At 43.3% G+C, this 22,604-nt stretch overlaps 1 protein-coding gene and 1 long non-coding RNA gene across 8 annotated transcripts in view; one reads left to right on the top strand and one right to left on the bottom strand.

Annotated features, from left to right (window-relative positions):
• The window catches only part of LOC114231697 (uncharacterized), a 32,175-nt gene extending 12,659 nt beyond the window's left edge, over positions 1–19,516 (bottom strand). Inside the window, exon 1 of one of the 5 annotated variants that reach the window (XR_008558292.1) lies at positions 19,426–19,516. This is a non-coding gene — a long non-coding RNA (uncharacterized LOC114231697). The other 4 variants (XR_008558290.1, XR_008558291.1, XR_003617692.2 and 1 more) reach the window with 4 other exon arrangements.
• Positions 14–6,291, top strand: SPATA31F3 (SPATA31 subfamily F member 3). 3 transcript variants are annotated; one of them, XM_028146161.2, is made up of 5 exons: positions 14–172; positions 900–945; positions 1,084–1,144; positions 2,140–2,624; positions 5,763–6,291. In XM_028146161.2, the coding sequence occupies exons 1-5, from the start codon at positions 29–31 to the stop codon at positions 5,942–5,944; spliced, it is 918 nt and encodes a 305-aa protein (XP_028001962.2). In that variant the 5' UTR covers positions 14–28; the 3' UTR covers positions 5,945–6,291. The 3 variants fall into 3 exon arrangements, with proteins under 3 accessions (XP_028001962.2, XP_028001964.2, XP_028001963.2); XM_028146163.2 differs by having other exon boundaries at positions 5,867–5,947; XM_028146162.2 differs by lacking the exon at positions 14–172 and adding an exon at positions 202–306.
• Positions 19,517–22,604: the final 3,088 nt, after the last annotated feature.

Here is a 22,604-nt window from a genome sequence, read left to right as displayed (position 1 = left end):
CTAGGAAGAGGATGGCTAGGTTTAGATCATGTTGAACCCTACATTTGTTCTGTGGGAAATAGGATATCCCTTATACACTTATGGCTCCATCATCATTATTGCATTAATTATTTGGCAAGCGAAAAAGAACCATCAAAGATTGAAGTTGGGACCTAACAAGAGCGGTTGCCGGGTAGGGAACAATTATATCCATGACTGAACCAATTAAGCCTCAAATGAGATTTTTATTTCCTTATTTTCTCGTTATTCTTACTCCCTGCTTTTTGAATGGGGGTATCCTTATTGGATCACAGAACTGCTCTAAATGTGAGTGATTCTTCTGGTTGGTAGGCATTTTAAAAACATATATTTTTTGTTGATTTCAAAGAGGAAGGGAGAGGGAGATAGAAACATCAACAATAAGAGAGAATCATTGATTGGCTACCTCCTGCACACCCCACACTGGGGATTGAGCCCGAAATCCAGGCATGTGCCCTGACTGGGAAATGAATTTCGACCTCCTGACTCATAGGTCAATGCTCAACCACTGAGTCCTGCCAGCCGGGCTGGTGGGTAAGCATTTAGAGACTTGGATGGCTAAAGTCCCTTGGCTACTAGACCATCCATTCTTTAATCTGTTCCACTTTTTTCTCCTGTCTCATTCTGATTTCTCCACAGAACTTGTTCAGGGAATGGGGGTTGAAGTATGAAGTATGGAAATGCCTCAAAATGAATCAGAAATAAGAGAAAGGAAATGATGGGGTGAAAAAGGCAGAGTAGGGAAAAGAAAGGTAGAAGAATGTATAAAATTGGTATACAGAAAAAAGTTTGGAAATGTTCACAGGTTTTGTCTCATTTTGATATGAAAAAAAAGCATGCTCCAACTTCATACTCAAACTTTTTTGTTGTTTTGTTTTTAGCATCAACGGAGAATCAAACAAAGGACTAAAGATAGAACATCAAGAGGTAAAGTCCCAGTCTCTTCTCTGACTCCCCTCCACGGTGGGCAAGGTTCCCATGGAACGTTTCTCTGACCTTCAGCTTCCTATAGTATGTCCCTGACTCCTCTCCTATTCCGTGTAACACTGTCTCCTGGTTTCTCAGCTAGAAAACATTCCCGCAAAGAAGATGAGAAGCCATGGGAGCTGCTCTCTGTCATGAAAAGGTGATCACTTGCTCTTTGTAGTCTTCCAACTCCAGCCTGAACTGTGACGGTTTCTCTACTTGGCCTGGGACAGGGATGAAAAGAGGACTGATGACTAGGAGGGAGTCAGACACAGCAGAGGCTGGAGCATTGGTTGAGGGGGTTGCCAGGGCAAGGGAGGCCTCACATATCTCAGGAGGAGGAGTCCTAGTTCTGCTCTGTGCTAAGCTCACAGTGCTCCTGGAATCCAGAATTTGACTAGTGCTTAATTCACAAAAGACCCTAAAGGGGTTGATACTCAGCCAAAAGACCAGTTATCCAGCTAAGAGAATGGGTAAATAAGTGTATACATAAGTCATCACTGTCACATTCCTCTTACAGCTCCACCCTTTCAAGGGCAGAACCCTAGACCTTGCTGACATTACCACCTCTGGTTGTGTCTTCAGGAAGCCCAGTTCCTGAGACAGCCCCCAGCCAGGAGCTTGTCATCTCATCCTTTCATCCCCTCGAGAAAGGGATTGGCTCCCAAGAGGTGTTATTTATAGATACAGCAACTTATCAGAGTCCCTAGAATGCAGAGTTCTCACAAGTACCTCATTTTCCACAGCTTGGAAATGCTAAGTACCAGGCTGTGTCTTTCTTAGCCACAAATGAGACTCATGGCCCTGGTGACGCCCCATCAGTTAACCATTGGCTCCCCCATCCTTTGTTCCCCTCTCTGGTTAAGCTTCTCAGCCCAGGTCAACAAAGAGCTCACCCACCTCTCAGTCACTCATGGCTCTGTGCTCTCATGGGTTGTCTGAAACCTTGCCCAACAAGCCCCAGACCCTCAGCCCAGCACACAATAACTTGCCAAGTGGCAATTTCTTAGGAAGAAAAGTAGGGGAGTAAACACTGGGTGGGGCGTATGCCCCAGGGTGTAAAGGACTCGGAGGGCAGGGCCAATCTTCAGGCCACAGCTTCCAAAGAGGCAGCTGTCAGCCCATCAATAACAGTTGCCATGTTTCCTCTTCCAGCCAGAGCTGGTTTCCTCAGGAGGGAAGTGTGCGGAGGCTCCTGTGTGCAGATCCCTCCTGCCCTGTCTGCAATGCTATGGCTCTGGAGATTAAGCAGTTGCTGGCGAGTGAGAAAACCCCGATCTCTCCCACTTCATCGAGGCGATCGCAGGGCTCCTCTTGCCTAGATGTTTTGTCCATGTCTAATTTGTCTTTTGGCCAAAGTCAGAGTTCCCAGCACTCCCGAGAGCTTTCAGTTCCACCTGTAACCCCCTCAATGACACAACTAAAGGACCACAAATCCTTAACCCCGTCAGCTCCCCAGTCAACTGGTGCAATCAGCATCCAAGATTACTGGGCTGACCACCAACTAAGGCAGGAATTTCAAGCACCGGATGTGTTCTGGGACGCAAGAGATCCGTCTTCTTCAAGCCTTGAGGAGTGCAGGATTCCTGTGAGCCAACAGAACAAGAAGAGCAACACCGAATGTGTCTCAGAGAAACAAGGTCAGCAGCCCTTGAATACCTTTTCCTTCCCTGAACCCAAAGCTCACAAACCTAAAATACCCCCATGGCCTTGCATTCCCTTCACCTGTTGTTCCTGTGTCACAAAAGGTGTGAGGTGTCTTTAAATACAGATAGATAAATTCATGCATTTCTGTAGCTGAGGGCTTCCAAGATGTGTGGAAGAGGCCCCATGGCAGCTGATATCACACTACCATGAATAGTTTCCAAGCCTGGAGGGAAAAAACAACCTTTTCTTTCATCAGAATGCTGCCTCTAAGGCCTTGGTTGTCTCACTGACTCAGTTTCTCAGTGACTCCCTGCCAGGGTACTCATGCAGGTGCTGATCAAGGTGATCAGTGATAGCATCTGGTGAGGTTTGTTGCTGCTGGTCAAGACCTGTCAGTATTCAGGGTGTCAGTTCCTGATCTATCTAAGGGCTTATTGCTGCCTCCACATAGGGGCTTACTTTTTGGGGCGTAAAGGAACCAAGTTGCTTCCAGGGCCCCTGGGGTCATGGAAGGTCAGCCAGTCCACCCAGACTTTCTGGGTTTGGGGAGGATCCACTATGGATCCGGAGCAAATATCACTGCAAGCAAATCCCAAACTCCATGATTCACCCTTTGGTTACTAAGTGGTCTCTGTCCATTACCTCAGCAACACACTGAGGATTCAGTGTGTTATCTGCAGCATAAACACAGCTGTTTTTCTGTGGTTCCTCTTTTCTGCACAGTCCCTGGTCTACTCCTGGAGATCTCTCCACAAAAGGGGAGTCCCCAGTCCCTTTTTCTTCAATGATGTCTCCTTAATCTCTACTGTCAGTTAGCTCTACCTTCTTCCCACATTTCTGAATTTGGGCTTCTCCGTCTGACTATCAACAAGCCCATATCCATGTCCCATTTCCAACTCTGACCAATTGTGAAGCCTTGGAGTGGCCCTGCTGCAAAGGAAGTTCCAGCTTCGGTGGGACTTGCCAGCTATTGCCCAGAGATCTCTGTAGATGCACAGAACCATGCAATGTAAGCCCTGAGACATGTGAAGCAACCTGTCTCCTGAGACTCAGGGGCCTACCTGTTGGGGAAGCCTATTTCAGTCAGGAAGAGGCAGGCAGTGTTTTCCTGGAGCAGGCCCAGAGCTGCTGGAGTTCCACCTTCAGAAGGGGTCAGTTTAGCAGGTCAATTCACCATTGCTAGGGCCTGCTCCAGAAGATCCAGCAGTCCATCCAGTTTCTTCTGTCCCCTGATGACCAGCAGCCCTTTCCCTGGAGCAGCACACTAACCAGTGTGAGTGTCCCCTAGTCTGCAGACCTAGAGGCCAGTGGGGATAGGGACCTGTTCTGGTACATTGTGGCAACAGGACCAGTTCACAGTTGCTTGCCCTGGCCAAGGCATTGTTGCAGAGCCAGACTCCAAATAATGGAGATCTACTAGGGTATTGTCCCTACCCATGTCTGCCCTGGGGGGGACTGTAAATCACTGTCTGCAGCATTTCAGGGGCCCTGGAAGCAACTTTGTTCCCTTACACCCCAGAAAATAAACTCCTGTATGGAGGCAGCAATCAACCCTTAGATGGATGAGGAAGTAACACCCTGAACACTGACAGGTCTTGACCAGCAGCAACAAACCTCACCAGATGCTGTCACTGATCACCCTCATTAGCACCTGCATGGGTATCTTTGCAGGGAGTCACTGAGAAACTGAGTCAGTGAAACAAGTTTTGGCCTTTCTGTCAGGGGTGCTGTCTCTTTACTATATGGCTTTATCCAAGGTCATGGCCTCAGCAATCAGTAGCCAATCAGCAAGCACAGAGATGGAGCCTGGGTTTGTTGGGAATCCAATAGAGCCTCTGACTCAATCTCATGTGAACAGCAATGTGTAAGTCCTGGGCCATGCTTTCAGGATGCCAATGAAACTTGTGCAGACAGTGCTCGAGCATTCCAGATTAAAGTACAGGTGAAGGGATATGGTGCCTCTAGATAGCCAGACAGATCCTAGTACCCTGTTCACTCAGTACACCCATCTTGGCCAAACTAAATTTTTACCTGAAAAAGAAATTCCTGGAGATACATTTGGGACATCTCATAATGACAAAGGAGTCCAGGGAAGGAACTGTGGCTATCTCAAGGAAGAGCTGTGCCAAGAAGTCCTTTAGGAGTCTAAACAACCAACGGAAAACATTGCCCCAGGAGCTCCCCATCCCACCAGGCATCCCATGTGCCCCAGAAGGGTCCACTTTAAAGAAGAGCTTGCAAATAAACTAAGGTGGTGCACAGAACCAAAAGCAAGCTAATTCCAGAGCAGTCCTTATGGTTCTGCTCACTAGGCCTTCAAGATCTCACAACCCAGTGGGAACATGACAGAGATTCAGGTGCTTTGTGTTCAGCTGGAGGCCAGTGTGAACAACCCCAGCCAGGAGGAGCCCTAGGCTCCTTAGCCCCAGGTCTCTACAAGATAAAGACAACTCCCTACTCCAACAGATAAAATAGAGGACCCAGGGAAACTCAAAACAGCAGAGAATTACAGAGAAGGGAGTGCAACACTGATGCTCTCCCCAACCAGAAAGGACATCTACTGTGCCAAAATTCAAGGTTAAGTAGGGACACTTCTAAGTCGGACCACCAGAGCCCCTGACTTCCCAAATGTATCTCCAGGATCTTTCTCAAATAGAATTTTAGTTTGGCCAAGATGGTTGCCTTGAGTGAGTAGGGACTAGCAATGACAAGTCTGGATCTATAGGGTCACCATCTCCATCATTTCAGCTTACTGCTCCTGTTAGCACATTCACCAGCTTCTCCCTCTCCTTGAGTTCTTAGACCATCCTCCAGGATTTCTTGGGGCAGAATGTCCAGATAAGAATTGTCTGCAGGGCTGATAGAGCAAGCTGAATGACCTCATCCAAATAAGGATTCCTGAGAATGCCAAATCTGGAATGTCCAGAGCTGAAATGGCCTGACCTTACAGGATCAACTTACTGGACCACCATTCACTAGGTCAAATTTTACAAATCCAGCATTCGAAGGGGCCCACATATTTCATATCCAAACTTTTCAGAAATAAAATTTGTAGGGTCACACTTTCTAGGGTCAGGAACTTTAGGGTTTGGTAAAGGCAGCTCATATTCACAAGAGCCCTACCCTTCCAGAAGCTGCAGAAGCTGGCTTGGGAAATAAGATGAAGCATTTTCCACACTGGATTAAACCCAAGGTGAAAGATCAAGGGCATAAGGAATCCATTCTCCTTTCTAAGGATGAGCCAGTGGCCAAAACCACGACCAAAAAGGTTGAGAAGAGTCCACCCTCCACCAGAGGCCATGTGAAGCAATAGAGGACAAGAATATCACCTTCTTTGATGCCCACCAGTGCCTAGACAACGAACTCCAGCAACACCCCTTTGAGCCTGGCCACTCCTGGTTCCAGTGCCTTTCCCACAACAGATCTAAGCACTGTCCTCAGCTGACTTGTGCCACTCAACCGAAAATCCATGCCAGATCTCAACTCTCACCTCAGCAGGAGGCACTGGTCTATACAGGGAGAAAATCCATTCCAGAAAAAAAGGAGCTCAGGGTTTCTAAAACCTCTGCATATGCCTGAAAAAGGCTGTCATCATTTCCATTTATGTACAGGTGAGGCAGTACCTTCTCCAAATATACGCTATAACTCTATGCAAAGAACCACCTGTTTTTGCCTCCTTATTTTCAATGTGATATGTAATGAAGAGAGTAGAGGAGGTAGATAGTACTTCCAATATGGTATAAGAGCTTAAATTCATATTTCAGTTGGATTAGCATTCCATGTAACTCAGCTCCACCCTGAACTACAGATAATGGGACCTGAGCAGAAAAGGAAGACCCTTCTCTAAGGTGCATTGAAGCCAAAGATCAGGCTTGAATTCTTCTGATAGTGTCTTTGGGCCCCAGAGGAGCAATGTGAACATGAAGACAGCACAAGAAGTAGTGGCCAGGAATCCAGTGCATTTTTGGCCCATAGACAATTTATGGATAACCTCCCTATATCCAGAACCTGTAGAAGGTTTTTAGAGGAGTGTGCACCATCCTTGGGGAGGTGCTTTGTGTTTATCAAAAGCACAAAGCCAGTATGACAGATGTCAAAAGTAAATGATAGCACCTTCCCTCTCTGTGCCCTGTTGTTATTGATTAACTCTTTAAGGGTAAGCCATCTGGGAACCTGCTGTAGCCTGTTGCCTGTTTGATCCTCATTGCCTTTCAGTTGCATGAATGAATGGCTCCTAAAATGAAGAACAGTTGATGAGAAGTTCCTCAAAAGGGTCACAATAAAAATGACTTTTAGCTGAATTTTGCATTTAACAATTCAAATATCTGAGTACTTTATATGCTAGGTACTATGCCAGACCCTAGGGACATAACAGTGAACAGCCCACAGGCCCTCCTCCGATGGAGCTCATGGAATCATGGAGTAGACAGTTAAAAGTCACTAAAGGCCCAGCCAGCATAGCTCAGTGGTTGAGTCAGGAGGTCACAGTTTGATTCCTGGTCAGGGCATATGCCCAGGTTGCGGGCTCAATCCCCAGTGTGAGGCTTGTAGGAGGCAGCCAATCAATGATTATCTCTCATCATTGATGCTTCTATCTCTCTCTTCCTCTCCCTTCCTATCTGTAATCAATAAAAATATATATTTCTAAAAAGTCACTAAAAGCTGGTTAGAGAAATAAGTGACAGGGAGATATAAAGTACAGCATAAGGAATACAGTCAATAATATTGTAATAAATATGTATAGTGTCAGATGGGTACTAGATTTATCAGAGTGATCACTTCATAAGTTATATAATGTCCAATCACTGGGTTATACACCTGAAATTAATGTAATATTGCATGTCAACTGTAATTGAAAAATTAAAATTATATTTTGAAAAAGAAATGTGACAGACACAGAGGACACTTAACCTAGGCTTGGAAATTTTCCCGGAAGACATGACACATAGACTGAGTTTCAAAGGATGAGCAGAAGTTACCCAGCAAGGAGGTGGGGGTAGAGAGGTTCCCCAGGCTGAGTGCAGCATAAGCAAAGGCATGGTGTCAAACTAATGGGTATGCCATGTCGGAAAACAGTGACTTGCTCCAGAAGTACCTGCAATAGTCAAGAGTATATTAAAATGGTTGAAGGTTCAGAATGAGGTTGGCTAGTGGGAGAATGAATGACATTCAATCATCTATTTTTTCATTTCCTTAACTAATATGAGAGCCTATTCTGTGCCAAGCACTTGTGGGCACTGGGAATACAGCAGTGAACAAAAGAGGGGGAAACTATGTCCCCAGTGAGCTTTCATTGGTGGTGCATTAGAGAGGGAGACAAAAGAAGCATAAGTAAAATAGAGTATGTAGAAGATGACAAAATGTATGCAAAAAATTAGGGTAAGAGTCTTGGGGAAGACATAGGTGGGATACAGTTTAAATAGGGGATTCAGGGCAGGTGTCACTAAGGCATTAACATGTGAACATGGCTAGAGGGAGAAAGTAAACCACATGGATAACTGAGGAAGAGGACTCAGTTAAATATAGCTAATGCACATGCCTGGAGGCTGGAGCATGCCTAACCTGTTCTAAGGAGCAAGGGTAGTGAGCCTGAAGCAGAATAACCCTATATAATGAAAGAGTAATATGCAAATTGACCAAATGGCAGAATGACCTGTTGCTATGATGTGCACTGACCACCAGGGGGCAGACCCTCAACACAGGGAGCACCGCTTGGCCAGAAGCCGGGCTCACGTGAGCCCAGCGGTGGTGGCAGGAGCCCCTCCTGCCTCTGCTGCAGGTGGATGGACATCCCCCAAGGGTCCCGGACTGCGAGAGGGTGCAGGCCAGGCTGAGGCCCCTCCCCCCCCGTGCCCCCCCCCTCACCGCCCAGTGCACAAATCTCATGCACCGGTCCTCTAGTCAAGGGATAAAGTACTAGAGGATGAGGTCAGAGCGGTAAATGATGCAGATGAGGTAAGGCCTAGAAGGTCATTGCAAAGACATGGACTCTGAGTAAATGGGGGAGCTATCAGAGGATCTGCTTAGATCTGACTTATTTTATTCTTAATTTTAAAATAATACAGGCATACATTTTATTTTTATTTTTATTTTTATTTTTTAAATTCTCACCTAAGGATATTTTTCCTATTGATTTCTGGAGAGAAATGGAAAGGTGGAAGGAGAGGGAGAGAGAGAGAAACATCGATTGGTTGCCTCTTGCACATGGCCCTACTGGGATTGGGAAACCTGCAACTGAGGTACGTGCCCTTGACCAGGAATTGAACCCACCCCTGACCAAGAATCAAACCCAAGACCCTGGGTGTCCTTGGGCCGCCGCTTTAACCACTGAGTCAAACCAGCTAGGGTCTGACTTCTATTTTAAAAGGATCACTTAGGCTGCAGTACTAATAGAGGGTTGGGTCTATAGACGTGGGTAGAAGCGGGGAGGTTAGTTATGAGGTTACTCCAGTAATGGTAGTAGCAGAGGAGATTGGAATGTTTAGATGCTGGATTCTTTTTGAAGGTAAAGACAACAGGATATATATAGATAGACTCGATGTGGGCAGTTACAGAAGAAAAAGTCAAGGATGACACCAACGTTTTTGGCCTAAATAAATGGCAAGATGGAGTTGCCATTAACTAATGTGAGAAATATCAGGATTGGAGTAGGGCAGCGATTTTCAACCGGTATGTCAAAATAATTTTTAAAACATGCAATACCTGACTATTTAGTCAGGGGCACTGACCTCTTTTCCTTTAGATGGTCAAATAAAAAAATGACAACAACCGACACAACGATAGCTATCCAATTTGAATGAATCTAAATTATACCAATTTTTTTATCAGATCAGCAAAAAAATATGTTTAGTGTGCTGTAGAATTTTAATAATTAGATTATGTGTGCTATGAGATGAAAAAGGTTGAAAATCACTGGAGTAGGGTGATATGTGTGATTGGTTGTGTGTGTGGTTGGGTAATTAGGAGTTCAGTTTTGTACAGTTAGAGATGGATATTGGACATTCAAGTGTATACGTTGAGTAGATGTTTTGGACATATGAATCTAGAGTTCAGGGAAGGGCCCAGTCTTTAGGCAGGCAAGAAGACAGCTAGAGAAATAGATATACATAGATGATGATGATAGATAACAGATAGATACATAGTTGGATAGATGAATTTAAAAACATGAACCATGAGAGAGGCCGGGGAAGTAGACCAATGACTACATCAATGTGATGAGAGCTATGGTGTGTGGGGTCCTACCACAGGAGGAAGTACTCAGCTGATGAGACGAACCCTAGGGTCACATAAAGGGGTCACAATAAAAATGACCTTAAGAGGCACGGTTCGATGCCAGGTTGCAGGCTCAATCCCTAGTGTGGGGCATGCGGAAGGCGGCCAATCGATGATACTCTCTCATCATTGGTGTTTCTCTCTCTCTCTCTCTCTCTCTCTCTCTCTCTCTCTCTCCTTCCTCTCTTAAATATAAAAAATATATATTTTTATAAAGAGGCACATTGCACTCAACAATTAAAATATTTGAGTAACTAACTGTGTTCCAGGAACTATGCCAGACACAACATTCACCAAGACACAGGCCTTGCTTCCATGGAGGTCATTATCTTATGGGGTAGACAGTCTCACATGCCCAAATTGTCTAATCAAAATATACACTTGCATGTCCAATATTCATCTCAAAAGTGAACTCCTGATTCCATGTATCCACCACCACCACCCAATCACACATACCAAATCTGTTTGCACCGCAGTAATTCCCACATCTGTTAATGGCACCTGTCTCTTACCAGTTGTTCAGGCCAAAAACATTGGTGTTGTCATTGACTTTTGTTTCTAACAGTCCGCTTCCAATCCATCAGTAAATCCTTTTGTCTCTACCTTCAAAACAAATGCAGAACATGACCACTTCTCACCTCCTCTGCTGCTACGATTACTGCAAATAGTGTCATAACTAATCTCTCAGCTTCTTCTTGACACAATACCTCCAACGGTCTATCCTCAACACAGAATCCTGATGGTCCCCAGGGAAGGTCCTGGCTACAGATGATTGGTTGGTTGGTTGATTGACTGACTGACTGATGTATATAAAACCATGAGACCAGGTGGTCACAAAGGGAATAAGTATAAATGAAGGAGAGAAGCATCAGAAGGGCTGTTGTTTCCTTATGACGTGGTAAGGGGGACTGTGGGATGTCCCTTCCTCTCTAATTTCTAAGGAAATCCAGGATGACTCAACAACATTCTATCAAATGAGGAGGAGGTGGTGGCAGGATACCCCACCTCTGGTGGGACCCTAGCACTTAGCATGATGTGTTCATTGCTAACAGGATGCAGAAGAGCCAGGATGGGAAGAAGCAAGGATGTGTCCCTCCTCTGAATGGTGATTTTGTGCCTAAGGGATGGGGGCCCCTAGTGTGGCCTCTAGAACAAGAAGGCACAAGACCCAGACCTGCTGAGCCAACACCCTGCAGGTGTTTTCCTAAAGCATCCCCAGAGATAATAGGAGGTCTTGTGACAGGCACATCCTGCCTGCCTGGTGGGATTTGGGCAGAGAGTCATGTGAAGGGATGCCTGGGAGATGGAAAGTGACTCAGAGGGGTCGCAACAGCATCAGATGGGAAGCCAAGGTTAATGTGCACACATCCTGTTTTAGGTGGAGCAGGTCCTTCCCATGGTCCCCCATAGGCTTTTACCTGCCCCAGCAGATTTCTATTATGGAATTTCAGGCACCTGACCATCACAATTGCCTTTTTACCTGCTCACTCCACCCTTGCCGGGAAGTCAGAAATATGCTGAGCACAGCTCAATCCTGTCATGCCAGCCTCTTGCCAGCAGGGGGCCAGGTTCTCTAAGTATAAACTGAAAGTCCCTGTGCTGCGGGAATTCCCAGCCTGTTGGAACGCTCAGACTCGAGGGCTCTGTTAGCTCTACCTGTCCACTCAAATTCTAGTTCTTCTCCTCTGTGGGACTTTGAGTACAACATCCCCCACCCCTATATCCCCACATCCTCTGAATCTCATCCTCCTTCCACAGCTTCATCTTTATTTTGGCTAACCTTCCCATTGTCATCCTATATTTGCCTCTGCCTGTGTAGGCTGAACCCCTAGGAAGATGTTGATAATGTATGAACAGTGAAAAAAGCAAGTTAGAAAAATATGCCTATTATAGTATAATTTTTTAATTATTGAAACTATTTTTAGAGCTTTAGGTTTGCAGAAATATTGAACAGCAAGTACAGAGTTCTCATATGTCCACTTCCCACCCTTAGTCACATACAGTTTCCCGTAACATCTTGCACTTACTGTGGGGTATTTGTTACAATTGATGAGCCAATACCAATATATTATTGCTAAAGTTAATAGTTTACAGTAGGGTTCACTTTTGGGTTTTGGCCAATGTATAGTGACATGTATCCACCATTACAATGTCATATAGAATATTTCACTGCCCTAAAAATACTGTGTTCCATCTCTTCATCCCTTTTTCCTTTTTTTTTTTAACCCCTGGAAACCATTGATCTTTTTTAAAAAATTGTGGTAAGATATACATAACATTTTCACCATTTTTATTGATTTTATTGGGCTAACATTGGTTAATAAAATTACCAATGTTGTGTAACCATCACCACTACTGACTTCCAAAACTTTTCATCAACCCAAACAGAAACTCTGTACCCACTAAACAACTCCCCATTTCCCCCACCCTACCCCCAGTACCTGTTAACTTCTACTCTACTTTTTGTCTCTATCAATTTCCCTCTTGTAGGTACTTCATATAAGTGGAATCATACAATATTTGTCCTTTTGTGTCTGGCTTATTTTGCATAGCACAGTGTATTCAAGTTTCATCCATGTTGAAGCATCATGTATGCAAATTTAATTTCTTTTTATGGCTAAATAATTTTCAATTATATGTATACTAGAGGCCCAGTGCACAAATTCATGTACAAGTGGGGTCCCTTTGGGTGGCCTGTGGGGATCGAGCCAAAACCCGCAATCCAATGCTGCCTACAGCTCCTACCTGCTGCTCCCACTCATCCTGACCCCACTGCACCTGCTGTGGGCTCACACCCAATCAGTCCCAATCAGGAGAGGCTAATGCTGCCCTCAGCAGCGCTCACCAGCTGTGAACCCTGTGTCTGGCACCCTCCCGAGGGGAGTGGCCTGCAGGATCTGGCCAAAACCGGCTCTTTGACATCCCCCGAGGGGTCCTGGATTGTGAGAGGGCGCAGACCAGGCCAAGGGACCCCACTGGTGCATGATTGGGGCCAGAGAGGGACTGCAGGAGGGCTCCAGGGTATGTCTGGCCCAACTCGCTCAGTCCTGATCCTCCAAACCCCATCAGCAAGCTAACCTACCAGTCGGAGTGTCTGCCCCTGGTGGCCAGTGCATGTCATAGCAAGCGGTTGAGCAGCCTTAGCATATCATTATCATATTACGCTTTGATTGATTGAACAGTTGACTGGTCCCTGGATGACCGGACAGTTAGCTTATTAGGCTTTTATTATATAGGATAGCACCTTTAATTTATCCATTCATCTGTTGATGGACATTTGGGTTGTTTCAATCATTTGACAATCATGAAAAATGCTTCTATGAACATGGTGTGCAAGTATGTTTTTGAGTTCCTACTTTCAGTTCTTTTGGATATATACCTAGGAGTGGAATTGCTGGATCATATGGTAATTTTATTTATTTTTTAAATTTAATAAATCTTTATTGTTCAGATTATTATAATTGTTCCTCTTTTTTCCCCCATAGCTCCCCTCCACCAGGTCCCCACCCCACCCTCTGCCCTTACCTTCCCCCCACTGTCCTCATCCATAGGTGTACGCTTTTTGTCCAGTCTCTTCCCGCACCTCCCACTCCCTTTTTCCCCCAAGAATTGTCAGTCCACTCCCTTTCTATGCCCATGATTCTATTATATTCACCAGTTAATACTGTTCATCAGATTTTTTATTCCTTGGTTTTTAGATTCATTTGTTGATAGATACGTATTTGTTGTTCATAATTTTTATCTTTATCTTTTTCTTCTTCCTCTTCTTAAAGAATACCTTTCAGCATTTCATATAATTCTGGTTTGGTGGTGATGAACTCCTTTAGCTTTTTCTTATCAGCTCTTTATCTGACCTTCAATTCTGAATGAGAACTTTGCTGGGTAGAGTAATCTTGGTTGTAGTTTCTTGCTATTCATCACTTTGAATATTTCTTGCCATTCCCATCTGGCCAGTATAGTTTCTGTTGAGAAATCAGCTGACAGTCCTGGGTGCTCCCTTGTAGGTAACTAACTGTTTTTCTCTTGCTGCTTTTAATATTCTCTTTGTCTTTTGCTATTGGCATTTTAATTATGATGTGTCTTGGTGTAGTCCTCTTTGGATTCCTTTTGTTTGGGGTTCTGTGCACTTCCTGGACTTGTAAGTCTATTTCTTTCACCAGGTGGGGAAGATTTCTGTCATTATTTCTTCAAATAGGTTTTCAGTATCTTGCTCTCTCTCTTCTTCTGGCACCCCCATAATTTGGATGTTGGTAAGCTTGAAGTTGTCCCAGAGGCTCCTTACACTATCTTCAACTTTTTGGATTCTTTTTTCTTTTTGCTTTTCCGGTTGAGTGTTTTTTGCTTCTTTGTATTCCTAATCTTTGACTTGGTTCTTGCAATCCTCTAATCTGCTTTTAGGTCTCTGTATAATATTTTTTATTTCAGTCAGTGTATGCTTAATTTCTAGTTAATCCTTTTTCATGTCCTCGAAGGTCTCGTTAAATTTATCGGCCTTTTCTAGGAAATTCTTAAAAAACCTTATAACCGTGGTTTTGAAATCTATATCCAGTCTTTTACTTTCCTCCATTTCTTTCATTTGTGACCTGTTTCTTTGTCTCCACATTTTGGCTGCTTCCCTGAGTTGGTAGAGTGGCTTTGTGTGTGAGGTGTCCTATAGGGCCCAGTGTCTTAGCCTCCCCAGTTACCTGAGGTGGACACTCTTGGTGCACCCCTTTGTGGGCTGTGTGCACAGTCTTGTTGTAGCTAAGCCTTGATTGTTGTTGGTATCACTGGGAGGAATTGACCTCCAGGCCAATTGGCTATGAGGATCAGCTGTGTTACACTGGGAGAACTTTTGTGCTGGAGACACCCTTATGAGACAAGGCTTGCAAAAGCCTCTGTGCTCAGCTTGGATGGGGTGGAGTCTCAGGGTGGAGCAGATAGCATTGGTTTTCCATCAGCCCTACCCTAAGAGGCCCCTGGGTCTCAGTGTCCCATGGTAATCACTGCAAGCACCTCTGAGAAAAAGCCGTCCTCGAGTTCCGCCCACTGCCAGACAGTTCAGTTTCTCCCCAAATGAGTCTGGGTCCCCAGAGTCTCCCCCGGAACTGGAGTTCAGCGCAGTCGGGAGCTTTTGTCTCCCTTCCGCTTGAGAAAGCCAGCTGCACATCCAGTTGCCAGTCCTCTCCGCATGCACATCTCAGTACCTCTGCCTCCTGCAGCTCCTCTGGGTCTCAGTGTGCTTTTCTCTTTTCTTCTAGTTGTAGAATTTCCACTCAGCCAGCCTTCCTGTGGTTCTGGATGATGTTCGTTTTGTCTTTTAGTTGTAGTTTTGAAATTGTTGTGTAAGGCAGCAGTTTAGGTGTTTACCTATGGCGCCAAGTTGGTTTCTCCCAATTCAATCCTGCCCTTATTTGCATTTCTTTAATGACTAATTATGTTGAGCATCTTTTCATGTGTTTATTGGCTATGTGTATCTTATTTGGAGAAATGTTTAAGTCCAATGTCCATTTTTAAATTGGTTTGGGGGTTTTTGTGTGTGTTTTGGTTGTTGACCACCAATTTTTTTTTATTGTCTTTATAGATTTGCCTTTTCCAGTATGGTTCAGAGTTGGAATCATATAGTATGTAGTCTTTTCAGTTTGACTTCTTTCACTTAGCGAAATATATTTCCTCCATGTCTTAAATGGATTGCTAGCTCATTTCTTCTTAATGTTGAATAATATTCCATTGTATAGATTTACTATGGTTTGATTATTCATTCACCTATTGAAGGATGTATTGGTTGCTTCTAAAGTCTAGCAAATATGAAAAACGCTGTTATAAACATTTAAGTGCAGGGGTTTTTTGTGTGTGCACATACATTTTCAGTAAATTTGGGTAATAAGAAAGAACACAATTGCTGGATCCATATGGTAAGAGTACTTTAGTTTTGTAAGAAACTGTCAAACTGTTTTCAAAGGAGTAGTACTATTGTGCATTCCCACAAGTAGTGAATGAGAGTTCTTGTTGCTCCACATCCTTACCAGCATTTGGTGGTGTCAGTGTTCTAGATTTTGGCCATTTTAATAAGTGTGTAGTGGTATCTCATAGTTGCTTTAATTTTCAATTCTCTAATGATATATGATGTTGAACATCTTTTGATATGCTTACTTGCTATTTGTACATATTTGGTAAGGTGTTCAGGTCTTTTGTCCATTTCTAAATTGGGTTGTTCATTTTCTTATTATCGAATTTTAAGAGTTTGTTGTATATTTTGGGTACCAGTCCTTTATTAAATAGGTGTTTTGCAAAGATTCTCTCTCAATGTGGATTGTCTTTTCATTTTCTCTTAACAATGTCTTTTGGAGAACAGATGATTTTAACTTTAATGAAGTCAAACATAACAATTTTTTTCATGGATTGTGCTTTTGGTTATATATCTAAAGAGTCATCACTAGACCCAATATATATTTTCTCATAATCTCATTCTTGAAAGAAAAAATCTATGTATGACTGTATTTTTTATCTTTTCATTAATCTGTACTTTTAATTTTCTTACATTGCAATTTAATTTTTTGTTAGGTAACAAAATAACCTGGGTTGGCAACATAGTGGCTTTTTTAAGTTTTATATATAACACTCTGTGACCCAGAAAACAGATTTACTGCTCTGAATTCCATTTTCTCTATCCGTGAGCATTAGAGAGTCAGAGTTCCCTTTCTGTCATAAACATCTAGAATGCTCATGCTTTAAAAAAAATTCTTTTAATGGGCCTAATTGGGGCAGAGAAGTTGTGTGTGTGTGTGTGTGTGTGTGTGTGTGTGTGTGTGTGTGTAAACTTTTTAAAGGCTATCCACCTAGAAGTTTCTTTTCTTTCTTTTTTTTTAATTCTAACCTGAGGATATGTTTTGCATTGATTTTATAGAGAAAGGAAAGGAGAGGGAGAGAGAGAGAAACTTCTATGTGAGAGAGAAACATTTGATGGGTTGCCTCATGCATGTGCCCCAACCGGGGATGGAACCCACAGTCTGTGTAGGTGCCCTGGCTGAGAATCAAGCCAACAAACCTTTAGTATATGGGACGATGCTCTAACTACTGGATAACACCAGCCAGTGCTCGTCTAGAAGTTTCTAAAAGTGAGAGGTGAACCTATAGTCCCTGGACACTGCCCACATGGCTCACAAGCACAGCTGTACTCTATGGTTAGGTGGGAAAGCAAGTTCTCAACATGCTGTGAGAGGAATAGGCATAGGCACACCACACCAAGAGGAACAATGCAGCCCTGCTCGTGTGGCTCTGTAGTTGAGTATCGATCATTCCATGCACTGAGAGGTTGTTGGTTCAATTCCCAGTCAGGGCACATGCTCAGATTGCATGCTGGATCCCTGATAGGTGGCGTGCAGGAGGCAGCCAATCGGTGTTTCTCTCTTTTTACCCTCTCCTCACCCTCTCCTCACCCTCTCTCTCCTCACCCTCTCCCTTCCTCTCTTTTTAAAATCAATTTAAAAATCATATTAAAAATAAAGTGATTATTGATAAGTATGTATTTATTGACATTTTATTCTTTTAACTATGCTCTTCCGTGTTTTTCTTTTTCTTCTACTTCTTAAAGCAGGCCCTTTAACATTTCTTGTAATACTGGTTTAAGGGTAACAAACTCACTTAGATTTTTCTTGTCTGGGGAACTCTATATTCATCCTTCAATTTTAAGTGATAGCCTTGCTGGGTAAAGTAGTCTTGGTTTTAGGTCCTTGCTTTTCATCACTTTGAATGTTTTATGCCAATCCCTTCTGGCCTGAATTTTTTCTGTTGAAAAATCAGCTGACAGTCTTATGGGAGCTCCCTTGTAGGTAACTAACTGCTTTTCTCTTGTCATTTTAAAGATTCTTTCTTTGTCTTTAACTTTTACCATTTTAATCATGATGTGTCTTAGTGTGGACCATCAGTAGATGAGTGGATAAAAAAAACTGTGGTACATTTACACAATGGAATACTACTCAGCTGTTAAAAAAAGAAGGGAATCTTACCTTTTGTGACAGCAAAGATGGACCTGAAGAGTATTATGCTAAGTGAAATAAGCCAGACAGAGAAAGACAAATACTGTACGTGGAATCTAATGAACAAAATAAACCAACAAACAAAGTGGAGACAGACTCGTGGATATAGAGAACAGACTGACAGCTGTCAGAGAGGAGGGGTTTGGGGGATGGGTGAGAAGAGACAATAGTGTGGTGATTGCCACAGGGAAGCGGGGTGGGGAAGGAAGAAGGGAGAGAGGGCAAAATGGTGATGGGAAAGAGACTTGACTTGGGGTGGTAAAAACACAATACACTACTCAGTGATGTATTGTAGAATTGTATTCCTAAAACCTATATAATTTTATTAACCAATGTCACCCCTATAAATTCAATTTTTTTAAAAAAAAGATCCCAAACAAAAAAAAAGAATATAAAATTATGTTTAGATTGTTGGCTCTTTCTTCTTTAGTCTTATCTTGGAAACTACATTAAATATCTTGAGAGCAGGAAAGCAACTCCACTGGAATGTCTTTGTACACTTGACGCTACCCAGCTTAGGGATGAATACAGATTGGGGGTTCACAATACCAGTTGGGTGGAGGATTGAATACTGGGGAAAGGACCAATTAGCCTCTGCATATATTTTGAGCTCAAGGATTTTTGGCTGTGAGACCAAGTCATCTAGGGCAAGACTCTCTCAAGGAAATTCAGAAATTCTGGAGTGTTAGAGAAATATGACAGTATCCACTGAGGTAGGGAAGGTAACATAAATGGAAAGAGTATAGGAGTGATGGACCTTGAGGATGAATTAAGAAACAAGAAGCCTCCTTGATGGTTTTAAATACCCAGGTAAAAAAAATTAAATATATATATATATATATTTCTTCAAGCAAATAGCAGACATCCAGTGTAGATGAGTACATTTAACCAGGTCAGCAACTAGTTTGTGACCTTAAACTAGAAGTGGCCACTAACCCATCTCTGCAGGTAGTCATCTCCACGAGCAGATAGAGTTCTATAACATGGTAACGAACAAACAACCAGCTCTAGAAAATCAACTGTTAAAAGTATTCCATACATGAGTCTCATTAGAGTATCTCCATGGAATACAGTGTTTACAATCTCTTCCCAGTCGTCTGCAAGCTTAAGGCCACACAGCAATTGGAGATACTACCACCTTGGCCATACTGAGGAGTTTTCAGAGATACTTGCCCTGCCATATTAGCCATGGTCCCCTTTATGCACCTCTGATTTCCCATCACACATTGCTTATAATATCAAAGCTCTCCATTTCCAAGCCATAACCAGATTCTACCCACCCTAAGTTTGTGTATGCTTCTTACATACATTTCCAGTATAGATGGGGGTGAAGATCCTTCTGTACCTCTTTCTCAAGAGGTGTCGTGTGTCCCTAGACACTCAGTTTTCTGGGGACAGGTGACCAGAAAACTGTCATGACTGAGAGAACCAAGTCATCAGGCTGGTGTAGAGTGTGGAAAGTGAAGACAAAGCGGGCACAAAGACACTGCCTATGCGTGGGTACCTTTAGTCTCTGGCTCTGTAACCTTTACAGACAACCAGACACACTCATCGACAGACTGAATCACCACACAAACTTCCCTAAGGCATAAAAGTCTTTGACACTTTCTGTCTTGTGAAACAGAAAGACTTTGTGATGCAGTCGGGTGACATGGTTCTATCCTCTGTGAGGTGGAAATGACAAGGCATGGCATTGGGGGTCATTAGGTACTAATGACCTAGATATAGGGAAGGGTCATCTCCTCGTACTTATGAGTTTTAGACCATGTTGAATCCTACTTTTATCCTATGGGATTTAATGTATCCCTTATATACCTATGGCTCCATCTTTATTATTGTACTAATTATCTGGCAAGTGAAAAGGAGTTACCATGGATTAAGGTTAGAACCTAGAAGGAGCTGCTGTCAGGTAGGGAAATATAATGATTAAACTAATTAAGCCTCAGATAAGAAGCTTTTAAGACCTCAGAGTCTCTCCTTTTATCTTCCCCACCCATTTTTATACCATACATTTATTTACTTTAATATGGTACTTCTCAGAAACTAGAGTAATTCCTTACCATACTATCCCGGCAATGTATTCTAATGGAAAAATCAAGAACCTTTCTATTAACCTTGGATGGAGACCTAGATTAAATGAAATCTATATCACTAGATCTTAGAAAACTCCCCAATATGAAGGATTCTTTCCATTAGTGGTCCATTAAGGTACTTGTTAGCAAAGGTCCTTTGGCTATTAGATCTACACACCCTTTAGTTTGTTCCACTTTTTCTCATTCCATCATAAACCTCACATAGAACTTCCCTTGAAAATGAAAGGGAGATAAAGAGTATGGAGTCTTTTTTTTTCATGCTAACACATAAAGGCAATATTAGATGAAAGTCTATGTGTTTTCACAGAAATCCTGGTGAAGCCACCAGCTTGTATGCATATATCATTAAAAAAATAATTATTGTTGAAAGTATTACATATGTCCTCTTTTTCCCCCATTCACCCCCGCCAGCCTTCTCCTCCTTCCTCCTCTCCCCCAAGCCTTCAGCACCCTATTATCTGTGTCCATGGGTTGTGCATATATACATACAAGGTCTTTGGTTGATTACCTCCCACCCACCTACTCTCCCCCACTTACCCACTCTCCCCGCCTACCCACCCTCACCTGCCTTCTCTTTGAGATTCCACACACTGTCCCATGCTTTGAGTATGGAAGAGTCTTGAAATGAATCAAAAGCAAGCAGAGAAGGGAAATGTTGGGGTGAAAAGGATGGAGACAGAAATGAAAGTAAATAAAAATATAGACATATAAATAGAAAGGGAATAGTAAACAGATTTGTCTCATTTTGGACATAAAAATGTCCCAGTTTCACGCTTTAACTTTTTTGTCTTTAAGCGTCACCGAAAACTCAGGCAAAGGGCTAGAGATGCAGCATCAAGAGGTAAAGTTCTAGTCTCTTCTCTGACTTCCCTCCACTGTGGGCAAGGTTCTCATGGATTTTGTCCTTCTTTGATCTCTGGTACCAGGGACATGTACTCTAACCACTAAAGGTTCCAATTCTCCGAGTCAACAAATTCTCCTAGATAACCTTCTTGGGTGGGAAATCAGAGCCTGGGAATGTTCCAAAATCCTCCATCTTACCCCAAGGAATGAAGAACGAGGAAGTGGGGCAGAAGTGTTTACCTGAGTAATTTACTACTTTTATGAACCAATGGAAGTCCCTTCATCTCTCAGTCTTTTATTCATTAAATAGGTACTTGAAGATCCTGCCTCACTTACAGTGTGATTGTGAAGCTCCAATGAGATTAGGTCTTGGACAACCCATTGTAATTTGTTAAGTTGTATGCAGACATACCTTAGAGAATTAACTGTTGGGATTTCCAATCTTCCCTTATTTACAGGCCTTCATTTGGCTGCCCTATAGCAGTGGTCTGCAAACTCATTAGTCAACAGAGCCAAATATCAACAGTACAACTGAAATTTCTTTTGAGAGCCAAAAACCGACTTCTGCGCATGGGCCACAAAGTTTCAATCGCACTGTACGTGCGCGCCCATGCGTGGTATTTTGTGGAAGAGCCACACTCCAAGGGGCCAAAGAGCCGCTTGTGGCTTGAGAGCCACAGTTTGCCAACCACTCCCCTAAAGGATGCCTCTCAATCCTTTCCCATTCCATGTAACACTGTCTCCTGGTTTATTTTTATTGTTTATTTTTTGTCTCCTGGTTTCTCAGCTAGAAAACATTCCTGCAAAGAAGATGAGAAGCCATGGGAGCTGCTCTCTGTCATGAAAAGGTGATCACTTGCTCTTTGTAGTCTTCCAACTCCAGCCTGAACTGTGATGATTTCTATACTGGGCCTGGGACAGGGATGAAAAGAGGGCTGATGACTGGGAAAGAGTCAGATACAGTGGAGGCTGGAGCATTGGTTGAGGGGGTTGCCAGGACGAGGAAGGCTCAGACATCTCAGGAGAGAGGAGTCTCCTACTTCTGCTCTGGGCTAAGCTCACAGTGCTCCTGGAATTCAGAATTTGATTTGTACTTAATTCATAAAAGGCTCTACCTGGATCTGCACTCAGGTACAAGACAGTTTTTCAGCCAAAACCGGTTTGGCTCAATGGATAGAGCGTCGGTCTGCGGACTGAAAGGTCCCGGGTTCGATTCCGGTCAAGGGCATGTACATTGGCTGCGGGCACATCCCTGGTGGGGGGTGTGCAGGAGGCAGCTGGTCGATGATTCTCTCTCATCGATGTTTCTAGCTCTCTATCCCTCTCCCTTCCTCTCTGTAAAAAATCAAAAAAAAAAAAAAAAAAAAGACAGTTTTTCAGCTAAGAGAATGTATAAATAAATGCATACATAAGTCATCACTGTCATATTCTTCTTACAGCTCCACCCTTTCAAGGGTAGACCCCTGGGCCCTGCTGACATTATCTCCTCTGGTTCTGTCTTCAGGGAGCCCAGTTTCTGAGACAGCCCCCAGCCAGGAACCAATTATCTCATATTCTTCTTAAAACCCCTAGAGAAAGGGATTGGCTCCCAAGAGATGTTATTTATAGATACAGCAACTCATCAGAGTCCCTAGAATGCAGAGTTTCCACAAGTACCTTATTTTCCAGAGTTTGGAAATATTGAATACCAGTCTGTGGCCTTTTTAACCCAAATGAGACTGACTCCAGGTTCTACTTGGTGATGTTC

Source organism: Eptesicus fuscus, chromosome 15, assembly GCF_027574615.1.
Source record: "Eptesicus fuscus isolate TK198812 chromosome 15, DD_ASM_mEF_20220401, whole genome shotgun sequence".
In the NCBI taxonomy this organism is placed as follows: domain Eukaryota; kingdom Metazoa; phylum Chordata; class Mammalia; order Chiroptera; family Vespertilionidae; genus Eptesicus; species Eptesicus fuscus.
Note: the sequence above shows the minus strand (reverse complement) of the source record. Positions and strands in the feature narration are given on the sequence as shown.

Coding starts and splice junctions, on each gene's coding strand:
- SPATA31F3 (XM_028146161.2), top strand. CDS start 29: ATGTTGAACCCTACATTTGTTCTGTGGGAAATAGGATATCCCTTATAC. Junction 946..1,083: donor TAAAGATAGAACATCAAGAG/GTAAAGTCCCAG, acceptor CTGGTTTCTCAG/CTAGAAAACATTCCCGCAAA. Junction 1,145..2,139: donor CTGCTCTCTGTCATGAAAAG/GTGATCACTTGC, acceptor TTCCTCTTCCAG/CCAGAGCTGGTTTCCTCAGG.